Source organism: Thalassophryne amazonica, chromosome 13 (genome assembly GCF_902500255.1).
Source record: "Thalassophryne amazonica chromosome 13, fThaAma1.1, whole genome shotgun sequence".
Classification (NCBI taxonomy): domain Eukaryota; kingdom Metazoa; phylum Chordata; class Actinopteri; order Batrachoidiformes; family Batrachoididae; genus Thalassophryne; species Thalassophryne amazonica.
In genome coordinates, this window is record NC_047115.1 from 10488325 (window position 1) to 10511111 (window position 22787).

The following is a 22787-nucleotide window of genomic DNA, read 5'->3' on the forward strand; positions in this document are numbered from 1 at the left end:
TAGAGGCCGTTGTCAGTCTATATGTGTGCACATTTAAATGAGAAATCAATAATCATTTCATACAGCAGGTGTGTATAATCTGTCCATCACTGCCCCGTTGCTAAACAGCGAGGTCGTTGGCCCGCGTTCGGCTGCTTGTCCCACTAGTTTTGCTAAGTCTTCGTTTGTCTTTGTTTGACATACACTTCCATTGGAGCATAGTAGCATGTCTGGGCCGCCATGTTTAATCTGCGCGCAGCTGATTCCTGTACTTCCTGGACTGTAGCAGTGAGAGTTGCTGCTCAGGTATCCGCCGTCTTGCATCAGACTGTGCTCAGTATTCTGCCATCCAGACGTGTAGCACTGCATATGGAGAAGGGTTTTCTCTTCCACAGCGGCTAATTTGTGCTTCTCCGTAGCCATGTTCTCGGAGTTTTGCTGGTTAGCCAATCGGTGGTTGGGGAAGGGTAGCGGTAGGAAGTGTGAGGAGCCAATCACACAGTGGCTAAACTCTGGATGAGGAGGTGACGGTGGTGGAAGAGATAACGAGATTTGGCGGACTAGTGAGGCATCAGTCAGGGTGGCAGGTTTCTTGGTGAAGAACCGCCTGCAAAAGAAGGTTTGAAAAAGTCAGCTAGCAGATCTGAAGGGTATAATACCCATGTTTGCTTAAAAAACCCCGTACAACAACAGTGTCTTGAACTCCAAAAGATCTTAACTCTTTCTGAAACTCGGACTGTCATATTGCTGGTCTACAGGTATTTTGATAGGAACATCTTCATCCTTGTTATGGTCAAACTGCCTACTTCCAACTGTATCCTTGGCACTGGAGTTCCTTTGACCTCAATGCACTGACAAAAATTAAACATGCCTCACATTCGTCTTTGATCTACACAGGTTTAACAAACACTTAAACTACACTGAACAAAAATATAAATGCAACACTTGTTTTTGGTCCCATTTTTCATGAGCTCAGCCCAACAATCTAAAGCATTTTCTATATATACAAAACATGTACCGTATTTCTCTCAAATATTGTTCTCAACTCTGTCTAAATCTGTGATAGTGAGCACTTCTCCTTTGTCGAGATAATCCATCCCACCTCACAGGTGTGGCCTATCAAGATGCTGATTAGACAGCGTGATTATTGCACAAGTGTGCCTTAGGCTGGCCACAATAAAAGACCATGTAGTCCCTTTGATGTGTACTGCTGTGTTTTTATGGGTAGTGCCAAACTTTGTTCTGAAGTGTGAGTTTTTAAATTTGATCTAAAAAAATAGACGACACTCCATTGTGTCATTAATGTGGGAAATTGTCTCGTCTTCTTCCAGCCATCGCAGTTTCCACACTGTTAAATGGTTAAATCAAGATGTTCAACAACAATAAAGTTAATTTAAACTATGATAGACTTGATTTAACAGTAATTTGAAAGGGACCATATATACCCCCTGCAAAATATAATATGTAGCTATGGGCTTTACTACGGGACTGATTTTGTTGGGTTTGTACAAAATCAGCATTGCAAAAAAAAAAAAAATGCCAGAAGATGAATGCAGTATGTTTTTGCAAACTTGCCTTCCTCTCCAGGAATTGAACAGAGTTAGGTACAGCTTGGGACTCCGGCAAGGATGGTCGCATTCCTCCCCTCTCCCCTCCTCCTTTCTGCTCTCTATCTCTGCTCCGACCTTCAAAGTCCCAGCTTCACCAGACTGTGAATTCTTCAAATTATGATTGGATTAACTATGGAATTGATCAGCTGGTCTCTCAATACCATTGATAGCATTTGTTTTTGACAAGGAGATCAGGGTTTGGGGACCCTGCGTGCCCTGATGGAACCTACCCAGCGGGCTTTGCTCTCGACGCCTGAGAGAATGGAGTGTGACATGCGGCTCCACTCTCTGTGGAAGACGTTGAGGATTAATTCGTATTCGCTTTTATGGTGGGAGGTTTGGTGCTGATTGGTTTGTGCGCTGCCCTGACCCACAGGAATATTAGCAAGATGGCTGCTTCCAGAATTTTGTCCCCTCATCAGTCCGTCATAATTAATGAGTTGGGCAAAGCTGTGTAAACTCAGACTGCGTGAACTCTTGAACTCAAACGCAAAATGGATTCAATCTTGGAGCAAATCACTGCACTGCAAAGGAATGTACTACTGAGGACCAGAGAATATTCTTCAGAAATTTGGACTCTTGATGGTCAGGGGTGCAGTAAATAGAATTCTGTATCTCTCCGCCAAACATCAACATGGCAGACTTATCGGCTCCTGAAGGCCAAATTCCCTGCTCTTCCCCCAGAAGGATCTACAGTCTTGGTGAAGGAATTCACCTCCCTCCCCTTCTCATCTACCCCCCTCCACAGCCTGCTGTTGCCTAGCAACATCAGACTTTACACACACATGAACAGAAATTGACAGAAATTTATTTCATCTGCACATGACGCATGTCTCCCTCCCTCCATCCCTATTACCCCCCCGTGTCTCTCCACTCCCCCCACCCTCCTTGCCACCTCGAAGGCAGTGCAGTTTTTACTGCTGCAGCCTTCAACCCCCAGGCTGGGCGACGCGGGCCCCTCCTGCTGCGGCCTTCACCCACTTTGCCTCAATTCGGAAGACGGACTACTTCAAGTTCAGTGCACATAAACAGTGTCAAATGTATATGTGTTGTCTTTAATTCTGATGTGTGCCATTATTACGGTAAACAAGTAATAATTGTGGATTAATTGCTGTATCTTGTCTGAGGTAATTGGAGTGTAAATGTAATTGCCCTTTTTTGGGATCAGTAAAGATGTCTGCGCTTCATCCTGCAGCGCCAGTTCTGCTTACCAAAAGTGGCCCACTAGGCGGCTCGCATTCCACGCCCGGCTCCAAGCCAGCGAGCCGGGCTTCTTACCCATTTAAAGTTTGAGAATAGAGTCTGAAGTCTGAAGAGTTCTTACCTGCAGCAGTGCCTCCAAGCGAGGTGATAGAGTTCAAGGACACTGAGGATGAGGGACACGGCGGACACAGTCAGCATGAAGACTATGAAGACATTTTTCTCAGTGGGTCTGGACACGTAGCAGTTCACTGGATGTGGACATGGCCATGCCTGCAAGGAAGAGATGCAGTTTAAAACCAAACGTCAAAATATGAGGTTTGATCCAATCACTCGTTTGTGCTTTTACCTTGCACACATAGAGAGGATTCAGGAAAATTCCATACAGGAAGTACTGCAGGCACAGGAACACCACCTGCACACACGGTTAGTTAGCAACATTTATGAACCAGAAACTAACTTTCACACTCATGTTTGAGCAATCATAACATACAAATATCCAAAGGTGGGCATAGTTAAGCTAATCAGCTAACAGCTAATGAGCAAAGCTAAATAGGTTTTTGGTGGATTAGCTTTTTAGCTAACTTTGAAAACCATTAGCAGGCCAATTAGATTCCACTTAATTTAATTAACTAAATTTATGTCAAAGGTTTGACTGTCAAAAGCATTTGCCAATCACAATGTTTGCTCCTGTTTGATCTTACACACTAATCCAATAAGCGCCATCGACACAGCGCGCAAAGGCAACAAGCATCACCATTATTTCCTGTGTGTATTTTATCTCTTAATATTTCTCATTCATTTAATACTTTGTACACTGTGAGTAAACTGTATGTTTAATGTAAAATACTGCTTAATTTCATTTGTTCATTTAATTATTTATAGTGATCACCATCTGATCTTGGTGAGCTAAACATTTATTTGGGAATGTCTTCCGCATATTAAAATTTTAGAGTTCACAGATAACTTTTCAGTTAGCGGATTAGCGGTTATTCAAGCTAACTTTTAGCGTAACTAGGCCCACCACTGCTAATATTCAATTTCGCCAAGATAGACACTAGTTTTATTAATGTAGTCGTATTATTACCAGTACTGGTAGGGACAGCAGTAATGTTACTGTTAATTCTACCTGGTTCTTACTGTAACACTGTCCCTCACAAAGTACAAAGTCAAACTTTTTCACACTTTTAAATTTATTCAAAGTCACAGTGGAAAAACAGGCCTGGATTCTGAAGAACTCTCTCACAGGAGATCCATTCGTTAAGAACCACGAACAATGGACTAAAAGCACAACATGGGCATGACAAAGGCGGACCTTATTTCACAAAATCCATCCTCATTGGTCCCTGTGGGCATTCGAGGAAGGTCCCACCACATGCCCATAACCCGCGCGATAACCGGACATGATTTATATTGTAACTTGAATCTCTTTGTTCTAAGTGGTGAAACCAGTTCAACCCAGTTTGACATACACATTTAAACAAATAACAGACTAAAAGTATATCAAACTAAGATTACAACCATTTAAGTAAAGTAATAAATAGCAAAGAAAACAAAATAATAGATAAACACACAAATATATCTAGCATTACTTTAATAAATTACCTCCATGATGCTGCGTATCAGAATACTTAGTATGTACGTCTGCAACAATGCCCCCTTTAGACGGACTCGACCTCCTGATCTACCGTCCCTGTTCTCCTGTTCCCCTTCGTCTTCCACTTCCTGTTCCTCTCCTCCTCCTCCTCCTCCTCCTGGGTCTGCCTCCATCACTCCCCTCTTTTCTCTCTCCTCTTCTCTGTTCCTCCTCTTCTCCTCTCTGCGAACCGTGTGCATGGCGTGGCCCATGTAGATTAGACTGGGAGTGGAAACAAAGACGATCTGAAGCACCTGGATTAAAAACAGTTTGATGTGTTAAATCCAATCGGGTGTCCAGAGAATCAGGTATTATTTTTGTGTAATCAAAGACTATGCATGGATGTATCGGTAGGTAGAGTTGTGAAGACCAGCAGTTTAGGTGCCTTTGGTGGCGAGGAAAGGTTTACTGATCTTGACTTTGCATGATGTTGTGATCTTTGTGGGGTCGATTGGAGCAGCTGAGAAGTTCAGCAAGGAGTCAGAGTCTATGGGTTTGTGCTTATCCTGGATCAAGGCTAAAATCCAGGTTTTCACTCACCTCCTGGACTTGGCCATCAGATATATTGTCACTGCAATCCCTCAGTGATGAGGAGGGTTGTCTCTTGATCGATTCTTGAATGGCATGGTGGATGCGGAGATGACTGAACAGGCCCCGTCACGACGTGCACTATTTCTGACAGGTCTGCATCAATCTAGAGACACCTATGCGTGGGTTTGTTTAATCAGAATCACAATCGCCTTTATTGTCATTGTAATTTGCATTATAACGAGATTTGAGTGCAACTCCAAAAAGGTGCTTTCCGTGGTGCGAGTAATTTTTAGCCAATATAAAAAATTGTGAAATTTAATGGTAAATTATTCCGAGTATATGTACACCTAATTTAAACATAAGGTAAAATAAAATGTGGACCAAGTAAAATGTAAAACGAGAATTATATACAACTGTGGAATCATATTGCTGTTAGCTGAAGCTGTGGGTCGCTTTACAAAACTCGAAGAATATATGCACAAAGAGTAAGAAAAACAAGCACCAACTTGGAGAGCTAAAAGCCCCTGCATCCGTGCGCGCTGCCATCTTTGCACGCCGACAAATACAGTAGTGTTCAGAATAATAGTAGTGCTATGTGACTAAAAAGATTAATCCAGGTTTTGAGTATATTTCTTATTGTTACATGGGAAACAAGGTACCAGTAGATTCAGTAGATTCTCACAAATCCAACAACACCAAGCATTCATAATATGCACACTCTTAAGGTTATGAAATTGGGCTATTAGTAAAAAAAAAAGTACACTCAACAAAAATATAAACGCAACACTTTTGGTTTTGCTCCCATTTTGTATGAGATGAACTCAAAGATCTAAAACTTTTTCCACATACACAATATCACCATTTCCCTCAAATATTGTTCACAAACCAGTCGAAATCTGTGATAGTGAGCACTTCTCCTTTGCTGAGATAATCCATCCCACCTCACAGGTGTGTCATATCAAGATGCTGATTAGACACCATGATTAGTGCACAGGTGTGCCTTAGACTGCCCACAATAAAAGGCCACTCTGAAAGGTGCAGTTTTGTTTTATTGGGGGGGGATACCAGTCAGTATCTGGTGTGACCACCATTTGCCTCATGCAGTGCAACACATCTCCTTTGCATAGAGTTGATCAGGTTGTCAATTGTGGCCTGTGGAATGTTGGTCCACTCCTCTTCAGTGGCTGTGCGAAGTTGCTGGATATTGGCAGGAACTGGTACACACTGTCGTATACGCCGGTCCAGAGCATCCCAAACATGCTCAATGGGTGACATGTCCGGTGAGTATGCCGGCCATGCAAGAACTGGGACATTTTCAGCTTCCAAGAATTGTGTAGAGATCCTTGCAACATGGGGCCGTGCATTATCCTGCTGCAACATGAGGTGATGTTCTTGGATGTATGGCACAACAATGGGCCTCAGGATCTCGTCACGGTATCTCTGTGCATTCAAAATGCCATCAATAAAATGCACCTGTGTTCTTCGTCCATAACAGACGCCTGCCCATACCATAACCCCACCGCCACCATGGGCCACTCGATCCACAACACACGCTGTCTGCCATCTGCCCTGAACAGTGTGAACTGGGATTCATCCGTGAAGAGAACACCTCCCCAACGTGCCAAACGCCAGCGAATGTGAGCATTTGCCCACTCAAGTTGGTTTCGACGACGAACTGGAGTCAGGTCGAGGCCCCGATGAGGACGACGAGCATGCAGATGAGCTTTCCTGAGATGGTTTCTGACAGTTTGTGCAGAAATTCTTTGGTTATGCAAACCGATTGTTTCAGCAGCTGTCCGAGTGGCTGGTCTCAGACGATCTTGGAGGTGAACATGCTGGATGTGGAGGTCCTGGGCTGGTGTGGTTACACGTGGTCTGCGGTTGTGAGGCTGGTTGGATGTACTGCCAAATTCTCTGAAACGCCTTTGGAGACGGCTTATGGTAGAGAAATGAACATTCAATACACGAGCAACAGCTCTGGTTGACATTCCTGCTGTCAGCATGCCAATTGCACGCTCCCTCAAATCTTGCGACATCTGTGGCATTGTGCTGTGTGATAAAACTGCACCTTTCAGAGTGGCCTTTTATTGTGGGCAGTCTAAGGCACACCTGTGCACTAATCATGGTGTCTAATCAGCATCTTGATATGGCACACCTGTGAGGTGGGATGGATTATCTCAGCAAAGGAGAAGTGGTCACTATCACAGATTTCGACTGGTTTGTGAACAATATTTGAGGGAAATGGTGATATTGTGTATGTGGAAAAAGTTTTAGATCTTTGAGTTCATCTCGTACAAAATGGGAGCAAAACCAAAAGTGTTGCGTTTATATTTTTGTTGAGTGTAGAAAAGGGGGTGTTCACAATAATAGTAGTGTGGCATTCGGTCAGTGAGTTCGTCAATTTTGTGGAACAAACAGGTGTGAATCAGGTGTCCCCTATTTAAGGATGAAGCCAGCACCTGTTGAACATGCTTTTCTCTTTGAAAGCCTGAGGAAAATGGGACGTTCAAAACATTGTTCAGAAGAACAGCATAGTTTGCTTAAAAAGTTGATTGGAGAGGGGAAAACTTATACGCAGGTGCAAAACATTACAGGCTGTTCATCTACAATGATCTCCAATGCTTTAAAATGGACAAAAAACAGAGACACGTGGAAGAAAATGGAAAACAACCATCAAAATGGATAGAAGAATAACCAGAATGGCAAAGGCTCACCCATTGATCAGCTCCAGGATGATCAAAGACAGTCTGGAGTTACCTGTAAGTGCTGTGACAGTTACAGGACGCCTGTGTGAAGCTAATTTATTTGCAAGAATCCCCCACAAAGTCCCTCTGTTAAATAAAAGACATGTGCAGAAGAGGTTACAGTTTGCCAAAGAACATATCAACTGGCCTAAAGAGAAATGGAGGAATATTTTGTGGACTGATGAGAGTAAAATTGTTCATTTTGGGTCCAAGGGCCGCAGACAGTTTGTGAGACGACCCCCAAACTCTGAATTCAAGCCACAGTTCACAGTGAAGACAGTAAAGCATGGTGGTGCAAGCATCATGATATGGGCATGTTTCTCCTACTATGGTGTTGGGCCTATATATCGCATACCAGGTATCATGGATCAGTTTGGATATGTCAAAATACTTGAAGAGGTCATGTTGCCTTATGCTGAAGAGGACATGCCCTTGAAATGGGTGTTTCAACAAGACAATGACCCCAAGCACACTAGTAAATGAGCAAAATCTTGGTTCCAAACCAACAAAATGAATGCCTCGCATATGTGAAGAAATCATGAAAAACTGGTTATACAACTAAATACTAGTTTAGTGATTCACAGGATTGCTAAAAAAGCAGTTTGAACATAATAGTTTTGAGTTTGTAGCATCAACAGCAGATGCTACTATTATTACTACTATTATTACCGAATGCCACACTACTATTATTGTGAACACCCCCTTTTCTACTTTTTTTTACTAATAGCCCAATTTCATAGCCTTAAGAGTGTGCATATCATGAATGCTTGGTCTGGTTGGATTTGTGAGAATCTACTGAATCCACTGGTACCTTGTTTCCCATGTAACAAGAAATTTACTCAAAACCTGGATTAATCTTTTTAGTCACAAAGCACTACTATTATTCTGAACACTACTGTATATAGTCCCTGACAGATCCTTAGTCTGATCCAATGGCTGGGAAACAACAGATGATGGGGTTCTGAGGACCTACTGCAGCCTTCATCTGCTTTAGTTGTTAGTTTAGGTGTTAGTTGACAATCCATCACATCCTTTGTCTGGTCCGCCATTGAGGATTTCTAGTTTCACCAGAGCGCCGTTACCCATCTCATGTGCAGGGTTCCTGTTGGATCTTCATGGTTACTGTAGTGGCCACAGGGTACACAAAATTCCGACTGTATTTTACCCTAACAAGCAATTAACTACTTGATCCGTTATCCAGGAGTCACAACGCAGACGAGGGATTCATGCCTCTCAGTCCTTTGAGATGTGCCTTTGAGATGGCTAAAAGCCTGGAAAGAGGTTATAGAGTCTTGGGTTTGCTGGTCAGAGGTGTTTGGCAATGACAATAGCAGGTCAAAGGGACACTTACATATTACCTGGCTGTGACAGATAGATGGTTGTTTTTGGAGTTGGGGATGGATCAGTGGTCTGCTTGGGTGTTTTCCATCCAGGACCCACATTAGTTCTGTGGTGTGCTGGATGTGGTGACGCATGGCACCAATGCATGCTCCCAGACCTGAATGAGCTGGTCTCTGATTTGTATGAACAGTTGTGATATTACATATGATGATGTTTAGTTCTGCACTAACAACAAGTTCTGGACCCGCAAGAAGACTTTATGTCACCAAATCTCCACCCTGTATGACCAACTGGCTAAATTTCACTTTACAATAATCCAGGGACATTTGAACTGGTACAACATGAACTTGTATATTACCCAGTATCGTATGTGCGCTATAGGGAATGCTCGGTCGTAACAAACGTTCTCACAGCCTGGTTGTTCAGTGTCACAGTTAAAATCTTCCTGTTCATCACCCCATGACGACTCAGCGGCCGTCCCCAGTACCAGGATGCGGAAGATAAACAAGATGGTCAGCCACACCTGTGCAGCATAAAACACACATCAAACCCACATAAACAGTGTTTGTCTGGATGTTTTATTTTAATTGTAAAACAGCATTAATTATCCATCACAACAAGTGTTAAATGTGCTATGTAGCAACACATTGGACACATCACAGAGATTAACCGGGATGTATGAATGTGGGTAGAAATGTTCTTAACTTGTGCACTGTGAGTGGTGTGTATGCACTTTTCTATGCTGCATCAATCCTTGTCTGTATGTTCTAAAAGACAACTCACGAGAGTTGGTGTGGCCAGCAACTTTCAAAAAGGACAGGTACAAAAACAGGTAATTTCTCATTGTCTAAATGGTATTTTTGGTTATTTTAATGTCTATTTTTAAGCTATCAGACCAGCTGAAAAAAAAAGTATAATATGACCCCCTTAAAAATGCTATAAATGATTTTTTTTTTTCCTGCTACTAGATTTTGCACACTTTAGGACAAACAAAAAATAAAGCTTCCCTCCTCGGCCACTCCTCTTCATCCCTCCTACACATCAAAGAGAAGGAACGGCAGCTGGAGCCTTACAGCAAATCTAATTGTTCTCAAAGTGAGAACAGCCAGCCAACCGCCATCTTGGTCAAAGGCATTTTTAGCCTTTGAATGTTATTTTTTGGAGGAATATCTTGAATGTTGCTACTGATGCCAGTTTGCAAAAAAATCATCAGCTATGCATTGAGTAGTGAGTACTGCTGTCACATTATAAATGCAGGGAGGGACACTGAAAAAAATAATGCATGACTTACATTTCCATGTGATCAGAATGTGTCCAAGTAACATCATTTTCTTAAGTTCTCTCAATTACAAACATGAGAAAACTGGGTTATTTGGGCAAATTAAGTTTTCTGGTCATGTGCAAGTAATATATTTAAATCACATTTAAATCACATAAATACAACAGACTTTTCTTTTCAGTGTATGTTTGTAATTGAGAAAACATAAGAAAATTATGTTATTTGGATACCTTCTGATCACATGGGAATATAAGTCATGCCTGGCTTGTTTCTGTAACGAGCACGCAATATGCACAACCAGGAATCTCGTGCACCAGCATGCATGCATGGCCAGAGCAGGAATGTGGTCTGGGACAGAAAACCTCAGACAGCAACACACACAGAGGGCGCTGCCGTTTTCTCTGCAGAGGATGACAAAACACAACTAAATCTTGGTCAAGAAAATAGTTGTTGGTTGCTTTATTAATGGTCAAAATCTCATTTATCAATGAAAATAATTGTCAGAAAAATTTTGACCACGGAATATGGCGGCAAATGCTGGTCACAATCAAATCACAATCACAATCAAAGTGATGATCCACAGGCTCCTCTGTAATTTTCTGATTTGATCAATAAGGTCACTTGGACATATAGTTATGAAATGCAAAAAGAATGGATTATTTGGAAATGTGCAAAAATGTTACATTTTCACAAATCGTGTATTCATCTGATGTGTGCAGTGTGTTGTGTTACCTTGCCAACAGAGGTAGAATGTTCTTGTACCTCCTCCAGAAAGTTCCCCAGTAGGCTCCAGTCTGCCATATCCAATCACAGCTCAATATAGGATTTAAAGCCCACCCACAAAACCTGAGGAACATATTTGCAACAAACTTTGTGATGCATTCATCCTCGAAAATTACATATCTGGTTTGTTGTGACATAAAAAAAATGCTGAAATTACAAAGATTTTTCAGATGGAACATTACTTTTTTTTGCCGTGTCTGTTTTCCCTTTTCTATTGCTGCCCACTTCCAGTATTTTACCCAGAATGCCTTGCAGTAAATCCTAGAAGCTTTGGATAAACAAATGAAATTTTCAGCAGGGAACACACCCTCTACTGTTTCATCAATAGATGATAAAATCACACATTGGTGAGTCTTAGATCCGTCTTCCTTTTCCTGTGTTTAGTCTGGTTAGTATACAAATATTACACTTGTGCACAGTCAGGCATGTGAGGGTATTGTTTTCAGTCCTGTGCCTATCATGAAATAAATGAGTTTTCTTCTGATTTGGACTAAACTTATCGTAGTTTAGGGGGTGAACCTATGACTACTATTAAACACTAATATGAAGTCCTGCTGTTAGCTTATAAAATCATTCATGGACTGGCACCGACCTATTTAGAATTAATTAAATCCTATGTACTGGCCCGGGGTTTGGGTTCACAGGATGCAGGACCTGTGTTCCTAGGGTGAACAAAAAGTCTGTGGGCCAAATGACTTTCTCTCATCGTGCCCCTGTGCTGTGGACTGGTCTCCCAGCGTCAATTAGACGGTGGGACTGTGAAGACTTTTAAAACCAGACTTTAAGACACATCTATTCACTCTGTCCTATGGTTAGAATATTGTGCTAGCATTTGTTTTTTAATTCTTTTTCATTTTTACTCTTTTATAGTGCTTGTTTTAATCTTTTAACCCCTTCATGCATAGTGGTCACTGCAGTGGACAGCTATTCAAAAGCTGTTCTCTTGTATACGCATGGGTTTTGTTGTTATAGTTGCATATCAGCAAACATAGTGGATGCTTGCGCACCATCCCATACATTTCCACCTAATGGCAAGTCATGGTACGTGCAATTTTTTTAATGCAAAACCAAGATGGCCGATGGGAGGCCAGAAATGCTCAATGCTCGAGGAATATATTGCAAATCTTTCTATAGCAGAACACCCCTACAGGTAAAAAAAAAAAAAAAAGAACTAGCAGCAAGTAACATCCAAGATTAATATAACTGTTAAAATTTGCAGATGTTTATTTTGAATTGGGAGAAATTTGCAATTAATCACATGTCCATTAAATTGGACGCCATGCATCACGGGCTATATTTCAACTGCAATACATGTACTTACCCTAATTTTGCTGTCCTTGATAAATCTGGTCTGATGTTAAATTTTTTGGGGTAAATCATTTGGTGTTTGTTATTGTGATGTAAATTAATGTCTGTTCATCATTTTCACACAATATATCATTTCTGTTTCAAAATTTCTGTGGTTCAAAGATCAAACACATGGTGTCCAGCTGAGTGGACATGTTTGCAATTCCATGAAAAATAGGTACACAAGAAAAATTTCAATTGCACAGTTAATTTCATGCCAAAAGAGAAATACAAAACGCCTTGGAAAAAAAAATCTTGAATGAGGTTCTCATAATTCATGCATGAAAGGGTTAATTGTGCTTTTTATTTTTTTTTTTAAACTCATTTTGAACTGTTTTTAATTGTTTTGTGTAAGGCGCCTTGAGACGACGCTGTCGTGAGTTGGCACCCTATAAATTTAACTGAAATTGACGTCACATATCAACTTTTTATTGGTTACGGGACCATTGGCTTTAGGTGACCTTGTCAAACTCAAGGACATAACTCAAACAGCATGGGGCCCATGTGTATCAAACATTGTGAAAGTGTTGGTTGAAGATAAAGTGGTTTCATTTTGGACAGAAATAATCAAATGTCAATGACGTTGTGATCTCACAGAGTCATAACGAATTAATTTGTGTGGCTCGGTCTCAAACGTGCAACATTTATGACAAGCATAATTTAATGCTTCATCTTGTGAGAAACAAATGCATCTAAAATGTTGCTAAATTATCCAATTTAATTGAGCAACTGAGCAATTAAGCAACTATATATGGGTGATTCTTTAACTACGGGCACTATTGGCCTTGTAAATGTAATTTCCACCACACCATTGCCTTACAATATAAAGTGCCTTGGGGCAACTGTTTGTTGTGATTTGGCGCTATATACATGTGTTCTGATGTCACTGTTTATCTCCATAGAAACTACCCAAACAATCTTTCATACAAACTGTTTAAAGGGACATTACAGTGTTGTGGTGGAAATTACGGCAATAGTGTGGGACAACTACATTTTGTTTAAAAAAATCACAACAGTTGTATGACATTGAATACCCCAATTATGTTTTGATTATTTTACTGATATTTTATTCAGAGATATTTTAAAACATTAGAAAAAACGTTACTTTACCATTCATTTTTATCATTGAAGATCAAAAGTCTGGGTGTGGGACAAGCACAAAACGGCAATATTTGCATATAATGATGCTAAAAAAAGGTGAAAAAGTCATCATAGACTACTAGAACAAATTTCTTAACACACTTTCATTGTAAAGATAACTATAAAAGTGTGAAATTTCCCCTTTTTTCTGTTTTTCATACAATATGATCAAAGGACATAATAAGTGCCCGTAGTCTAAGAATCACCCATATATAGTTGCTCAGTTAGGAACTATTTCTGTGGTGGGTTGCTTCCAGCCAAGTAAATCTCATAGTTTTTGGAACCTGACTGCTTCATGCATGTCTTGACCATGTGACTTTCCCTACATCCCGTCTCTGACTCCACTAATAAAAATATCTGGACCCACGTCTTAGTTTAGACTCAGACTTGGTTCCCACACTCCCCTCTGACTGTCTGTGGGGAAGGAAAAGTTGACATCTGCTGTAAATAATGTCACTGTGAGAGTGCACATGCACACACACACATGCGCTCTCTCATGTACTTTCTCTGTAACACCAATGTTTGTATCTGCATGTCTGTATGTGTGTGTGTGTGTTCATATCCACAAAAACATCAGAATGTGAACATACTCACAGCACAATAATTACATAAAAATTTACAGAATGTGTTGATGTGGAAGACGACAGTTGTTCGGTTCTAACTATTTTGCTAAAGTAAATAGTTTTTAATCAGACTAATATGTTGTCTGCAGTTACTCTAATCTGACCACTTTTTTTAGTAACGGATTAAAGTTACTTCTCCAAGTCACTGTGCGTTACTATTATTTTTGCATTGTGGGTCGATAGCAACATTAAACTTGATCTGTGGGCAGGGGGTCGGGGTTCGACTGAACTGCCCACTTTAAGCGAGCTGTGAGCTTTTCATCCGCGGTTTTCTGCAGCAGCTACGACTCGTCGTCACCTCTTAAAGCACGGTGACAACAGCACACCTGCACTGAGCTTTACAAAGACATTTTTATGCTTTTTTCCTCCTTTATTTAGAATTTCGAGCTGAGCCGCTCCGTATCTGCTCGTTAAAAACAGCTGATCCTCCGCGACTAAAGCTTTCTTACCTGTAAATCTGGTCATGTTTTCTGCATAAATAAATGTTATCCATTCTTCATGCTCAAACGCCAAAGCAGGGGTGAATCCAGATGGAATGAGGGTGTGGGGCAATGCCCCCCCCCACAACACCCCTAGATTAAAGGTCCAGTTTTGAAGACTTTTTTTTTTACTACAACTACTAATACTACTTATAATAATAATAATTTCGACAAGTCAAATGTTTAGAGAGAATTTAAATGTTAGAAAAATGTTAGAAAGAATTTAATAGTTACATTTATAAACAATGTAGGTTAGAAATTGCAATTTTTACTGTTACAGTGCTGACAACAGTTAAATATGAGGTCAAGAAAGAGGTCTTTATTTTACTTTTTATAAAACAAGTATTTATTTTCATTGAAGTCAAGAAAGGGTGACTATAAAGTGAGTTTTGGCAAAACAAGTAACATTGTCATGTTGAGGTGGCAGAGGGTTGTTGTCGGCAGCTGGGGAAAGTAACTAAAAAAGTAACTAGTAATCTAACTTAGTTACTTTTACAATTGAGTAATCAGTAAAGTAACTAAGTTACTTTTTCAAGGAGTAATCAGTAATCAGTAATTGGATTACTTTTTCAAAGTAACTGTGGCAACACTGGTTGTCTGTGTGATGACATATTTAGACTATATTTTGTGAAACAAGCCCTATTGGACAGCTTTTTATTTCCTGTATGTAAGTGTGTTATTATTAGTCCACCACATTTACATAGACAGGAGAACCAAAATGTTAGACCCTGTTCAGACTGGGGTTCCAGCTTGAGTCAGGTTCAGGCTGACCTTGTCTTAAGTCGGATAGGTTTTTTTCGGAATCTGAAACTGGATGACGCTATTTGGATTTCAGTCAGATTCGTTTCTATTTTTTGTGGCAGATTCGCTGAGGTCTGAACACAAATGTGGTGAATCCAGCTACTTCTAGGATCATGATGTCATACTTCCGGGTTTGAAGGCTCAGCATTCAGGCTGTGTGCAAACTCCTGTCAAATTCTTAAATTAACTGCACAATTTGTATGGTGTCTTCTTCGTCGTTGCTAATAGTTGGTGATGGCAGCAAAAGAAACTTGAAACGAGGAAATGCAAAACAAGAATCTGAACGTATTCGAGAACATCTCTGCCGCACAAGCAATGGACGGGTAGGAGAAGGCTGCTACTCAGTGCCATGGCGGCAAGATAAAGAACCTCAAGTCCAAGTACAGAAAGATGAAGGATCACACTGTACGAAACTGAAGACTTCAACTTGAGCCAGATTACCTCTCTGCTACATCTCCATAAGATGTCTTATAAATCACTTCAGAGGTGTTATCTGGTTACAAAAACAACATTTCTAGTTTTAGAAGTGTTTATTTCTCAGTAACGTTTCCAAAACATATCAGAAACATATTAGAATCATACAGAAATACAGCTGTTTCAGAACATTCTCTGCCATCTTGGATCATTTTGTTCAAGCGAACAACCAGCTGACATCACGTTGCCTGTGAACTCTGATTGGCTGTCGCCGTGTCATGTCGCCTAATATTTATATGAAATATACTTGTGGACTTTTTGGCCCCCCCTAGCTGGCGACAAAGTGACTGCAAAACATCCACTCTGACTGAAAAACTGTGTCGCTTGTAGCTTATGTGACCATGGCTTGAGTTTGGATGCATGAGTCCAATTTGAGTAGAAAGCAATCCGGATTGAATCTGACTCGAGTCGGATTACCAAACCCAATATGAACGGGGTATTTGAAACATAGACTACGTTTACATGCAGCCAATAACCCTTTCATAACCAGAATATTAGCAATAACCCGGTTGCACACGCCCATGTAAACACCCGCAAAAACCCGAATATGCTCATATTCCGGTTTTTAAAACCCCGAATATGACCCCTGGGTTACTCCTTTTCTAACCCAAATATCAGGTCATATAAACGTGCATCAGAATATCCCCATAGAAAGGAACATTATTTTGTGTTCTGCACATGTCCTATCCGCAAGGAATCTTGGTCTTTTGAGTACAGCAACTACTTGTATGTGGCGCGCGCAACCCACCGGACACCGCAGAAGCAGAGGTAAACAAGCACGGGGAAATCCAGACGCGGCAGCACAGCACCACACTTTTGGAGCAAGGAGGAAACCGAGTACTTCATTAGTATCATGAGAGACATGAATATAATGTCTTTTATTGATGGTAGAAAGTACAGAGAAAGCGACATTTACAATAAGGTGGCCGAAAAGTTACATGATGCAGGATTTGCACGAACGCCAGACCAAATCAAGCACCGGTGGAAGATGTGCATCGCTGTTTAGATGGGGATATTCCAAATGATACCAATGACCATGTATACAGGAGTAACTCTGTCTGCTTAAGCATGTAAACGGGTTATTCCTAATGATTCAGAAACCGGAATATTGACCTTATCCCGAATATTAACGGCATGTAAACGTAGCCAGTGTCAACAGTAAATACGTACGCAAATCTTTGAATCCAAACATGAGCTCCATTAATTACTTGAAATTATAAAATGGTTATGCATGCCTCATTGTTAATCAAAATATAATCATAATAACTTTATGGATAAAGCACTTCGTACAAAAGGACTCAAACTGCTTTCCACATTAAAACACAAAAATTATGAAGTTTTTCTAGTTTACACTTTGGATTTTGGTGATGTGTTTTTGGAAATTATCTTGAATTTGCCAGAAGCCAATCACTTGTTGATCACTAATGGGGTTAATAAAAATAACAGTAATCAGCCAACTTCTATATAATAATGACTGCCGATTGTAGCCGCCTTCTAGTTCAGTACCATCCCCCCCGGGGCACAGGATTCAAACTTTTCCTCAATACCCATCATGTCTCACAGGGTGACCAGAGGGTATATGGATCTCAATTCTCACCTCTCTTCTTCCTGTGGGAATAGATGGTCATCCCCCATGCTTGGGGGTAGGAGTTGGGGTTAAGGTTGGTACTAATAATAATTGCCAACTCTGTCTGTAGTTGCATCCCAGTTTCATACCATTCACCAGAGATACAGGGTTCAAACCTTCCCTCAATACCCATCATGCCCCAGGGTGACCAAAGGGTATTTGGGTCACAGTGCTCACCTCCCTTCTTAGAACAGAATAGAGCCTTTATTGTCAATGTACATATATCCATCCACACAGTGAAATTCGTCCTCTGCATCCTAATTACAGTTAGACACAATCAAACCACGGGGTTGGCCACAGTGCGGCGCTCGGGCACCAACTCTAGATGTAGAGACGCTGCTTTGGTCAGGGGCAGAGAAGGAGCAGACCCTAAATAAATGTGTTTTTGATTGTGGGAGAAATCGGAGGAAACCCACGCAGACACAGGGAGAACATGCAAACTCTACACAGAAAGGGTGGGAAGCAATCCCATGACCTTCTTGCCGTAAGGCACCAGTGCCAACCATCAAGCCACCGTGCTGCCCACTGCCCATCCCTCTCTTCCCACGGGAAGAGAAGGACCTTTGTTTACTACAGAGAGCACTGAGAAACCATGACATGTTCCAGTTTAGACTTTGCTGCTGTGGACAGGACCTGCACCCGGACAGCACCCTGGTGTGGTGCAGTATAGGTTGAAATCTAAAGTTTCTGTTCACAGCAATTAAATCTTATACTGCAAAGAACTGGCTGTGTGCTACCAGGAGCTACCAGGTTACAGGTTGGTTACAATAGAAGCCTTATAGACACAATCTCCCTGGTATAAACCAAGCTGAGTCTCTACAAAAACACTATAATCACTTACACTGAATTAATTTATCTGACGTTTCATTCATACAACAGAAACATTTGCATATTTTCTTTCACTAAGGTACTTATATCATGTCTCCATATACATTTCAGTATGCTTTACTTTCTCTTTTTTTTAATATTATTATATTAATGATAAAAATGAAAGTGTGAGGTACAATTAGTTTAACCTAACAGCTAACGTTAGCTTATCTAGCTAGCTGTAGCACCGTTTATCATAGCTAACAATATAGTCTGTTCTGTTCTGTTTGGGAAGCTAATGTTAATACACACTTTTGTTTACATTTGTTTTTATTTGTATTTGTTAATACCGTTGTTTTAGGGTTAAACTACGCTATTGTACTTTATAGAGGGTTTTCAATCACGTGACCGATTTGCTGCAGGACAGGTGCTGTCTCCATTCTGGATTACAAGGAGGCTGGTGCGTGATAGAAGAATGGAGAGAATGTACGGTTATTACAATGCTTTAAATCCTCGAGATAAAGCTATTTATCGTGATAGATGTGTAGCAGTTGGTTCAGTGGATCTGTATCTTATACCAGATAGTGAATTTAGTGGCGATGTAACAAACTGACCGACAGTGTCACACTGCGATATTGTGAACTAGGAAGCTGCCGACCAGGTCAGCCTCGCCGGCCTCCTGCAGAGCATCACAGCGGAGCTCTGAAAGTGGAGGTCAGTCTTGAAGTCCTGAGCGATTTCTCTCACCAGGCGCTGGAAGGGCAGCTTGCGGATCAGCAGCTCGGTGCTCGAGGACCACAATGTAAATAAGCATCCGTATTGGAAGCGTTCTTGTGTTATCCTCGGCGGTATTTTTATGTATTCCTATCTAATTTTATTGCCGAATAAAATTAAATAAAATTCTGGGAGCAGTGGATTTCTGGTAGCGGTGGATCTCTAGCGGTGGGCTTCTTCACACCGACGTTGAAGCTTCTGCAATTGTTCGCCAAATGCACGTAGCGTATCACAGAGGCCACCGCGTCGTAATCCAGAATGGCCGCGGGACACAAAATGACGTGACCGATACGTCACATGAAAACCCTCTATACACTAGTTACTGGCTTTGTTTACCTTGGCTTATTAATGGCTAATTTAACATTAGCTCATCTAGCTATAGTTATTTATTTTCTTATTTTATTTTATTATTTTACTTATTTCTTACTTATTATTTACTTTTATTATTTGTTTTCTTATTTTACTTATTTTCGTGATTTACTTAAATATTTTTAATGGTGTAGATTTTTAATATTCTTCAGTTTATGGGTTCTTTAATAGATGTCAATATATAGTATCCTATTTTGGGGTTTCTGTTAGATAGCATATAGAATATGTATTTTGTCTTCCTATAGTAAGCTAGTAGGGTGAACTTTAGATAGATACTTAAAACATATTACACCATAGCTTCTGTTTCTATAATATATTAACCATATTTATAGCTAAACCTACTAGCTATAATTTATTTTACTACTAGTCTACAGACTAGGTATATGTATAATAATATCTTCTCCTGTATGAATATTTAGGTTTTAGTAGCTAATTCCTATATATTATGTAGTACTATATTTCTTTTATATGTTGTTGTATATATTGTTTATTAACCTTATTGTGTAAATATCACTTATATACATGATGTCAAATTTTCTTGAGCTGCTTGGGTGGGTAGGGAGAGTTCCCATGGGATAAAAAATCTTTTCAACCTACCATCCCTGGTTCTCAAGACCAGGCACCTAAGTGGCTCTACTCTACTCTATTCTACTCTTCTATTCTACTCTTCTTTTTTTTTTTTTTTTTTTAGATATTTAGATATACCTTAGTATACACTAGTAGAGTTCTACTTTAGAATTGGAATATATTATAGAAGGCATACCTTACTGAATTTTCATGTGCACTTTTATTATCCAGTTGATGAATGTAGCCACGGATGCCCACTGCTCAGTGAAATTTGTTAAAATAATCTGTAATACTATTTTATAACCTGAGTTAATCTGCTATTAAAAAAATTGAGGAATGGAGGAAAAAATAATTTCTAAAGGTAAACTCATACGGAAATGCCGTGGCTCAAGCAATTAGTACACATGCCTCCAAACAATAAGGTCCCGGAGTGGAGACCACCCATGCCCTTTGTTTCATCTGGAGTTGAGTCAAGAGTGGCATCCAGCGTAAAACTTTGTGTGTACACTTCACAGCATTGCATGTTATTTTTTTAATTTTACCCTTAAAGATGTAGTACTCACATTTTTTGGAAAATGTCAAAAATTACTGACATATCAACAAATAACTGCAATGAATTGTGAATTAAAACAATCACACAGTTGTGACCTTCACCCAGTTGCACGTTTTACCTGGTTCAGGAGGCAGAGTGCAGACCTGCAGGTCCAAGGACTAAGTGGAAATCACAGCCTGAGAGAATCCTGATGAAAGCAGCTCAAGCCTCTCCTGCCCTTCTCTCTGGGTATCGTTGAGTTGCCTTTTTAGCAAGGTACTTGTCTCCCAGGTATAGCCATCAGCGGTCAGCAGCAGCAGGTCCAGATGTTCTGAAATAGGCAATGGTGTGTGTTTGATTGAATCCAGGCTGTTTCTAAATTTCTTTCGGAACTCGAGGCAGCTTCAGGCCACAGACAGACAGATGAAGAGACAGACGGGTCGGTCAGTCAGTCAGCTGAGGAGATAGAGAGTCACTCGGTGCACCCGCAGACAGATGACAGCTGGAGTGATGTGAGACTGTGGTTTATAGGAGCCTCCTTCTCCTTCTCCTCCTCTTCCTCCCTCTCTCTCCCCTTCCTTGGCATCCACAGAGGAAGTCAGCCTGGTGCCTCGCTGCCTCCTATTCAGCACATGTACGTGTGTTTGTGATGGCTGCCATCTGAAGGAAGTCGCATATTGTATTGAAACACAATGGCTGCATTCCTTCACGTCACACTGTTCTCCTCCATACGTCTCTCTCGCTGTTTTCTTCTTTCTCTTAACTCAAAGCTGTGATTGAGTACATAATTTAAGTCTAAAGGCCCTATCCCAAGATCCTATGGTGCACGGTCTAAAAGACAGATGCAAGTCCATTTAGGGCATGTCCAAATCCTTGTCACTATCTTACAAAGTGCGGCATCCTGATTATTAGTTATAAGAGTTTTGGAGCAAGAGAAGTCAGTCCTGTATAGGCACAGAGGCCCATGGGTGCTGATGCTTATCCCCAGATTCCACAGAGTGAAGTGGATGGGAGGCGACAACTCCCAAGTCAGGTCTGGGAGTATGCACTGGTGCTGCACGTTGCTGCATCCACGGCCCCACAGCACCTCCTTGAGTCTGTCCAGTGACCTCATGGTTCCATAGGCACCTCTCAATTTCAAAGGCTGAGGACCCAGAGATATGAATGTCACTGCAAATATAATTGAATGGTGTCTACATGTTCAATGCTTTCACCACAAACAGATACACATCTAATGGCCAATTCCAGGAAGTTAAAAACCGGAATCTTAGTCTTGATACAAGACAATTTAAAACCCACACACTTTGATTCCTCACTCAGCTTCTCAAGTGCTGCAATTGGAGTATCCATTGATTACGCAAAGATCAGAGCATCGTTCGTGAAGTGAAAATCAGTAAACCTGTCCTCACCAACAATTCCCCCTGGATAGGATCTTAGTGCATTTGCAAGCTACAGTACTTCCCCAACACCTGGGTGTTGGCATTCATTACCTCAGCAGTCAGTGCACAGTCGTGCAGTGACACACATTCCATCACACACCCAGCAAACAATCCTGATTTCAGTCCGATTGAAAATTTGTGCTGGAAATTATGAAAATCTCTCCTTGACAAGGCACCATCCCACAAAGATGATTTGTCAACCACTATTCAGGAAAGCTGGAACCAACTAGTTAGAGATTGTTGGTTTTCATTTATGAAGTTCATGCCTCCAAGGATTCAGCTTGTCATAAAGTACCCACACCAGTTTTCTGGAAAGTCTTTCACACAGTCCAGAAGGAATCTGCAAACTAGCCATCTCAAGCCCCAACCCCTGGGGCCCACCTGGTAACAGCAGAACCACAAAATGACTCCAACAGGAGTCCACCTCTACAAGACAAGCCACTCTTCAAGAGCTCCTGGTGTCACCCAAAGGCTACGGCCAGAGACTGCCCATGGGTACACTCACACTCACTCCCACCTCCCAACTGCATTTTAGCTCAATGCTTTGGGACTTTGTCATGGGTCACATTATAGTGTTCAGGATCTGTCTCTGGGTTATTCTCCTTGTGTTATTTTCCTTGGGTTATTTTTGCTTGTTGTGTTATATGACTATTTTTCTCCCCCAGTAAATATCCTGCGGTGCTTTTACTTTGACATTTCTTCCGT

The 22787-nt window shown here is 40.9% G+C and overlaps 1 protein-coding gene and 1 long non-coding RNA gene across 2 annotated transcripts in view; one reads left to right on the top strand and one right to left on the bottom strand.

The window, feature by feature from the left end:
• On the bottom strand, positions 1-21131 carry LOC117523747 (gap junction alpha-5 protein-like). The gene is given in 8 exon segments (XM_034185359.1): positions 1-172; positions 175-586; positions 2914-3062; positions 3139-3204; positions 4395-4679; positions 9400-9564; positions 11053-11166; positions 20783-21131. Coding segments are annotated over 7 exon segments (1218 nt in total). The 5' UTR covers positions 11122-11166; positions 20783-21131; the 3' UTR covers positions 1-100.
• The window catches only part of LOC117523748, a 23535-nt gene continuing 13307 nt past the window's right edge, over positions 12560-22787 (top strand). The window contains exons 1-2 of the long non-coding RNA XR_004564606.1: positions 12560-12739; positions 19924-19929. This is a non-coding gene — a long non-coding RNA (uncharacterized LOC117523748). The remainder of the gene's footprint in view (positions 12740-19923; positions 19930-22787) is intronic.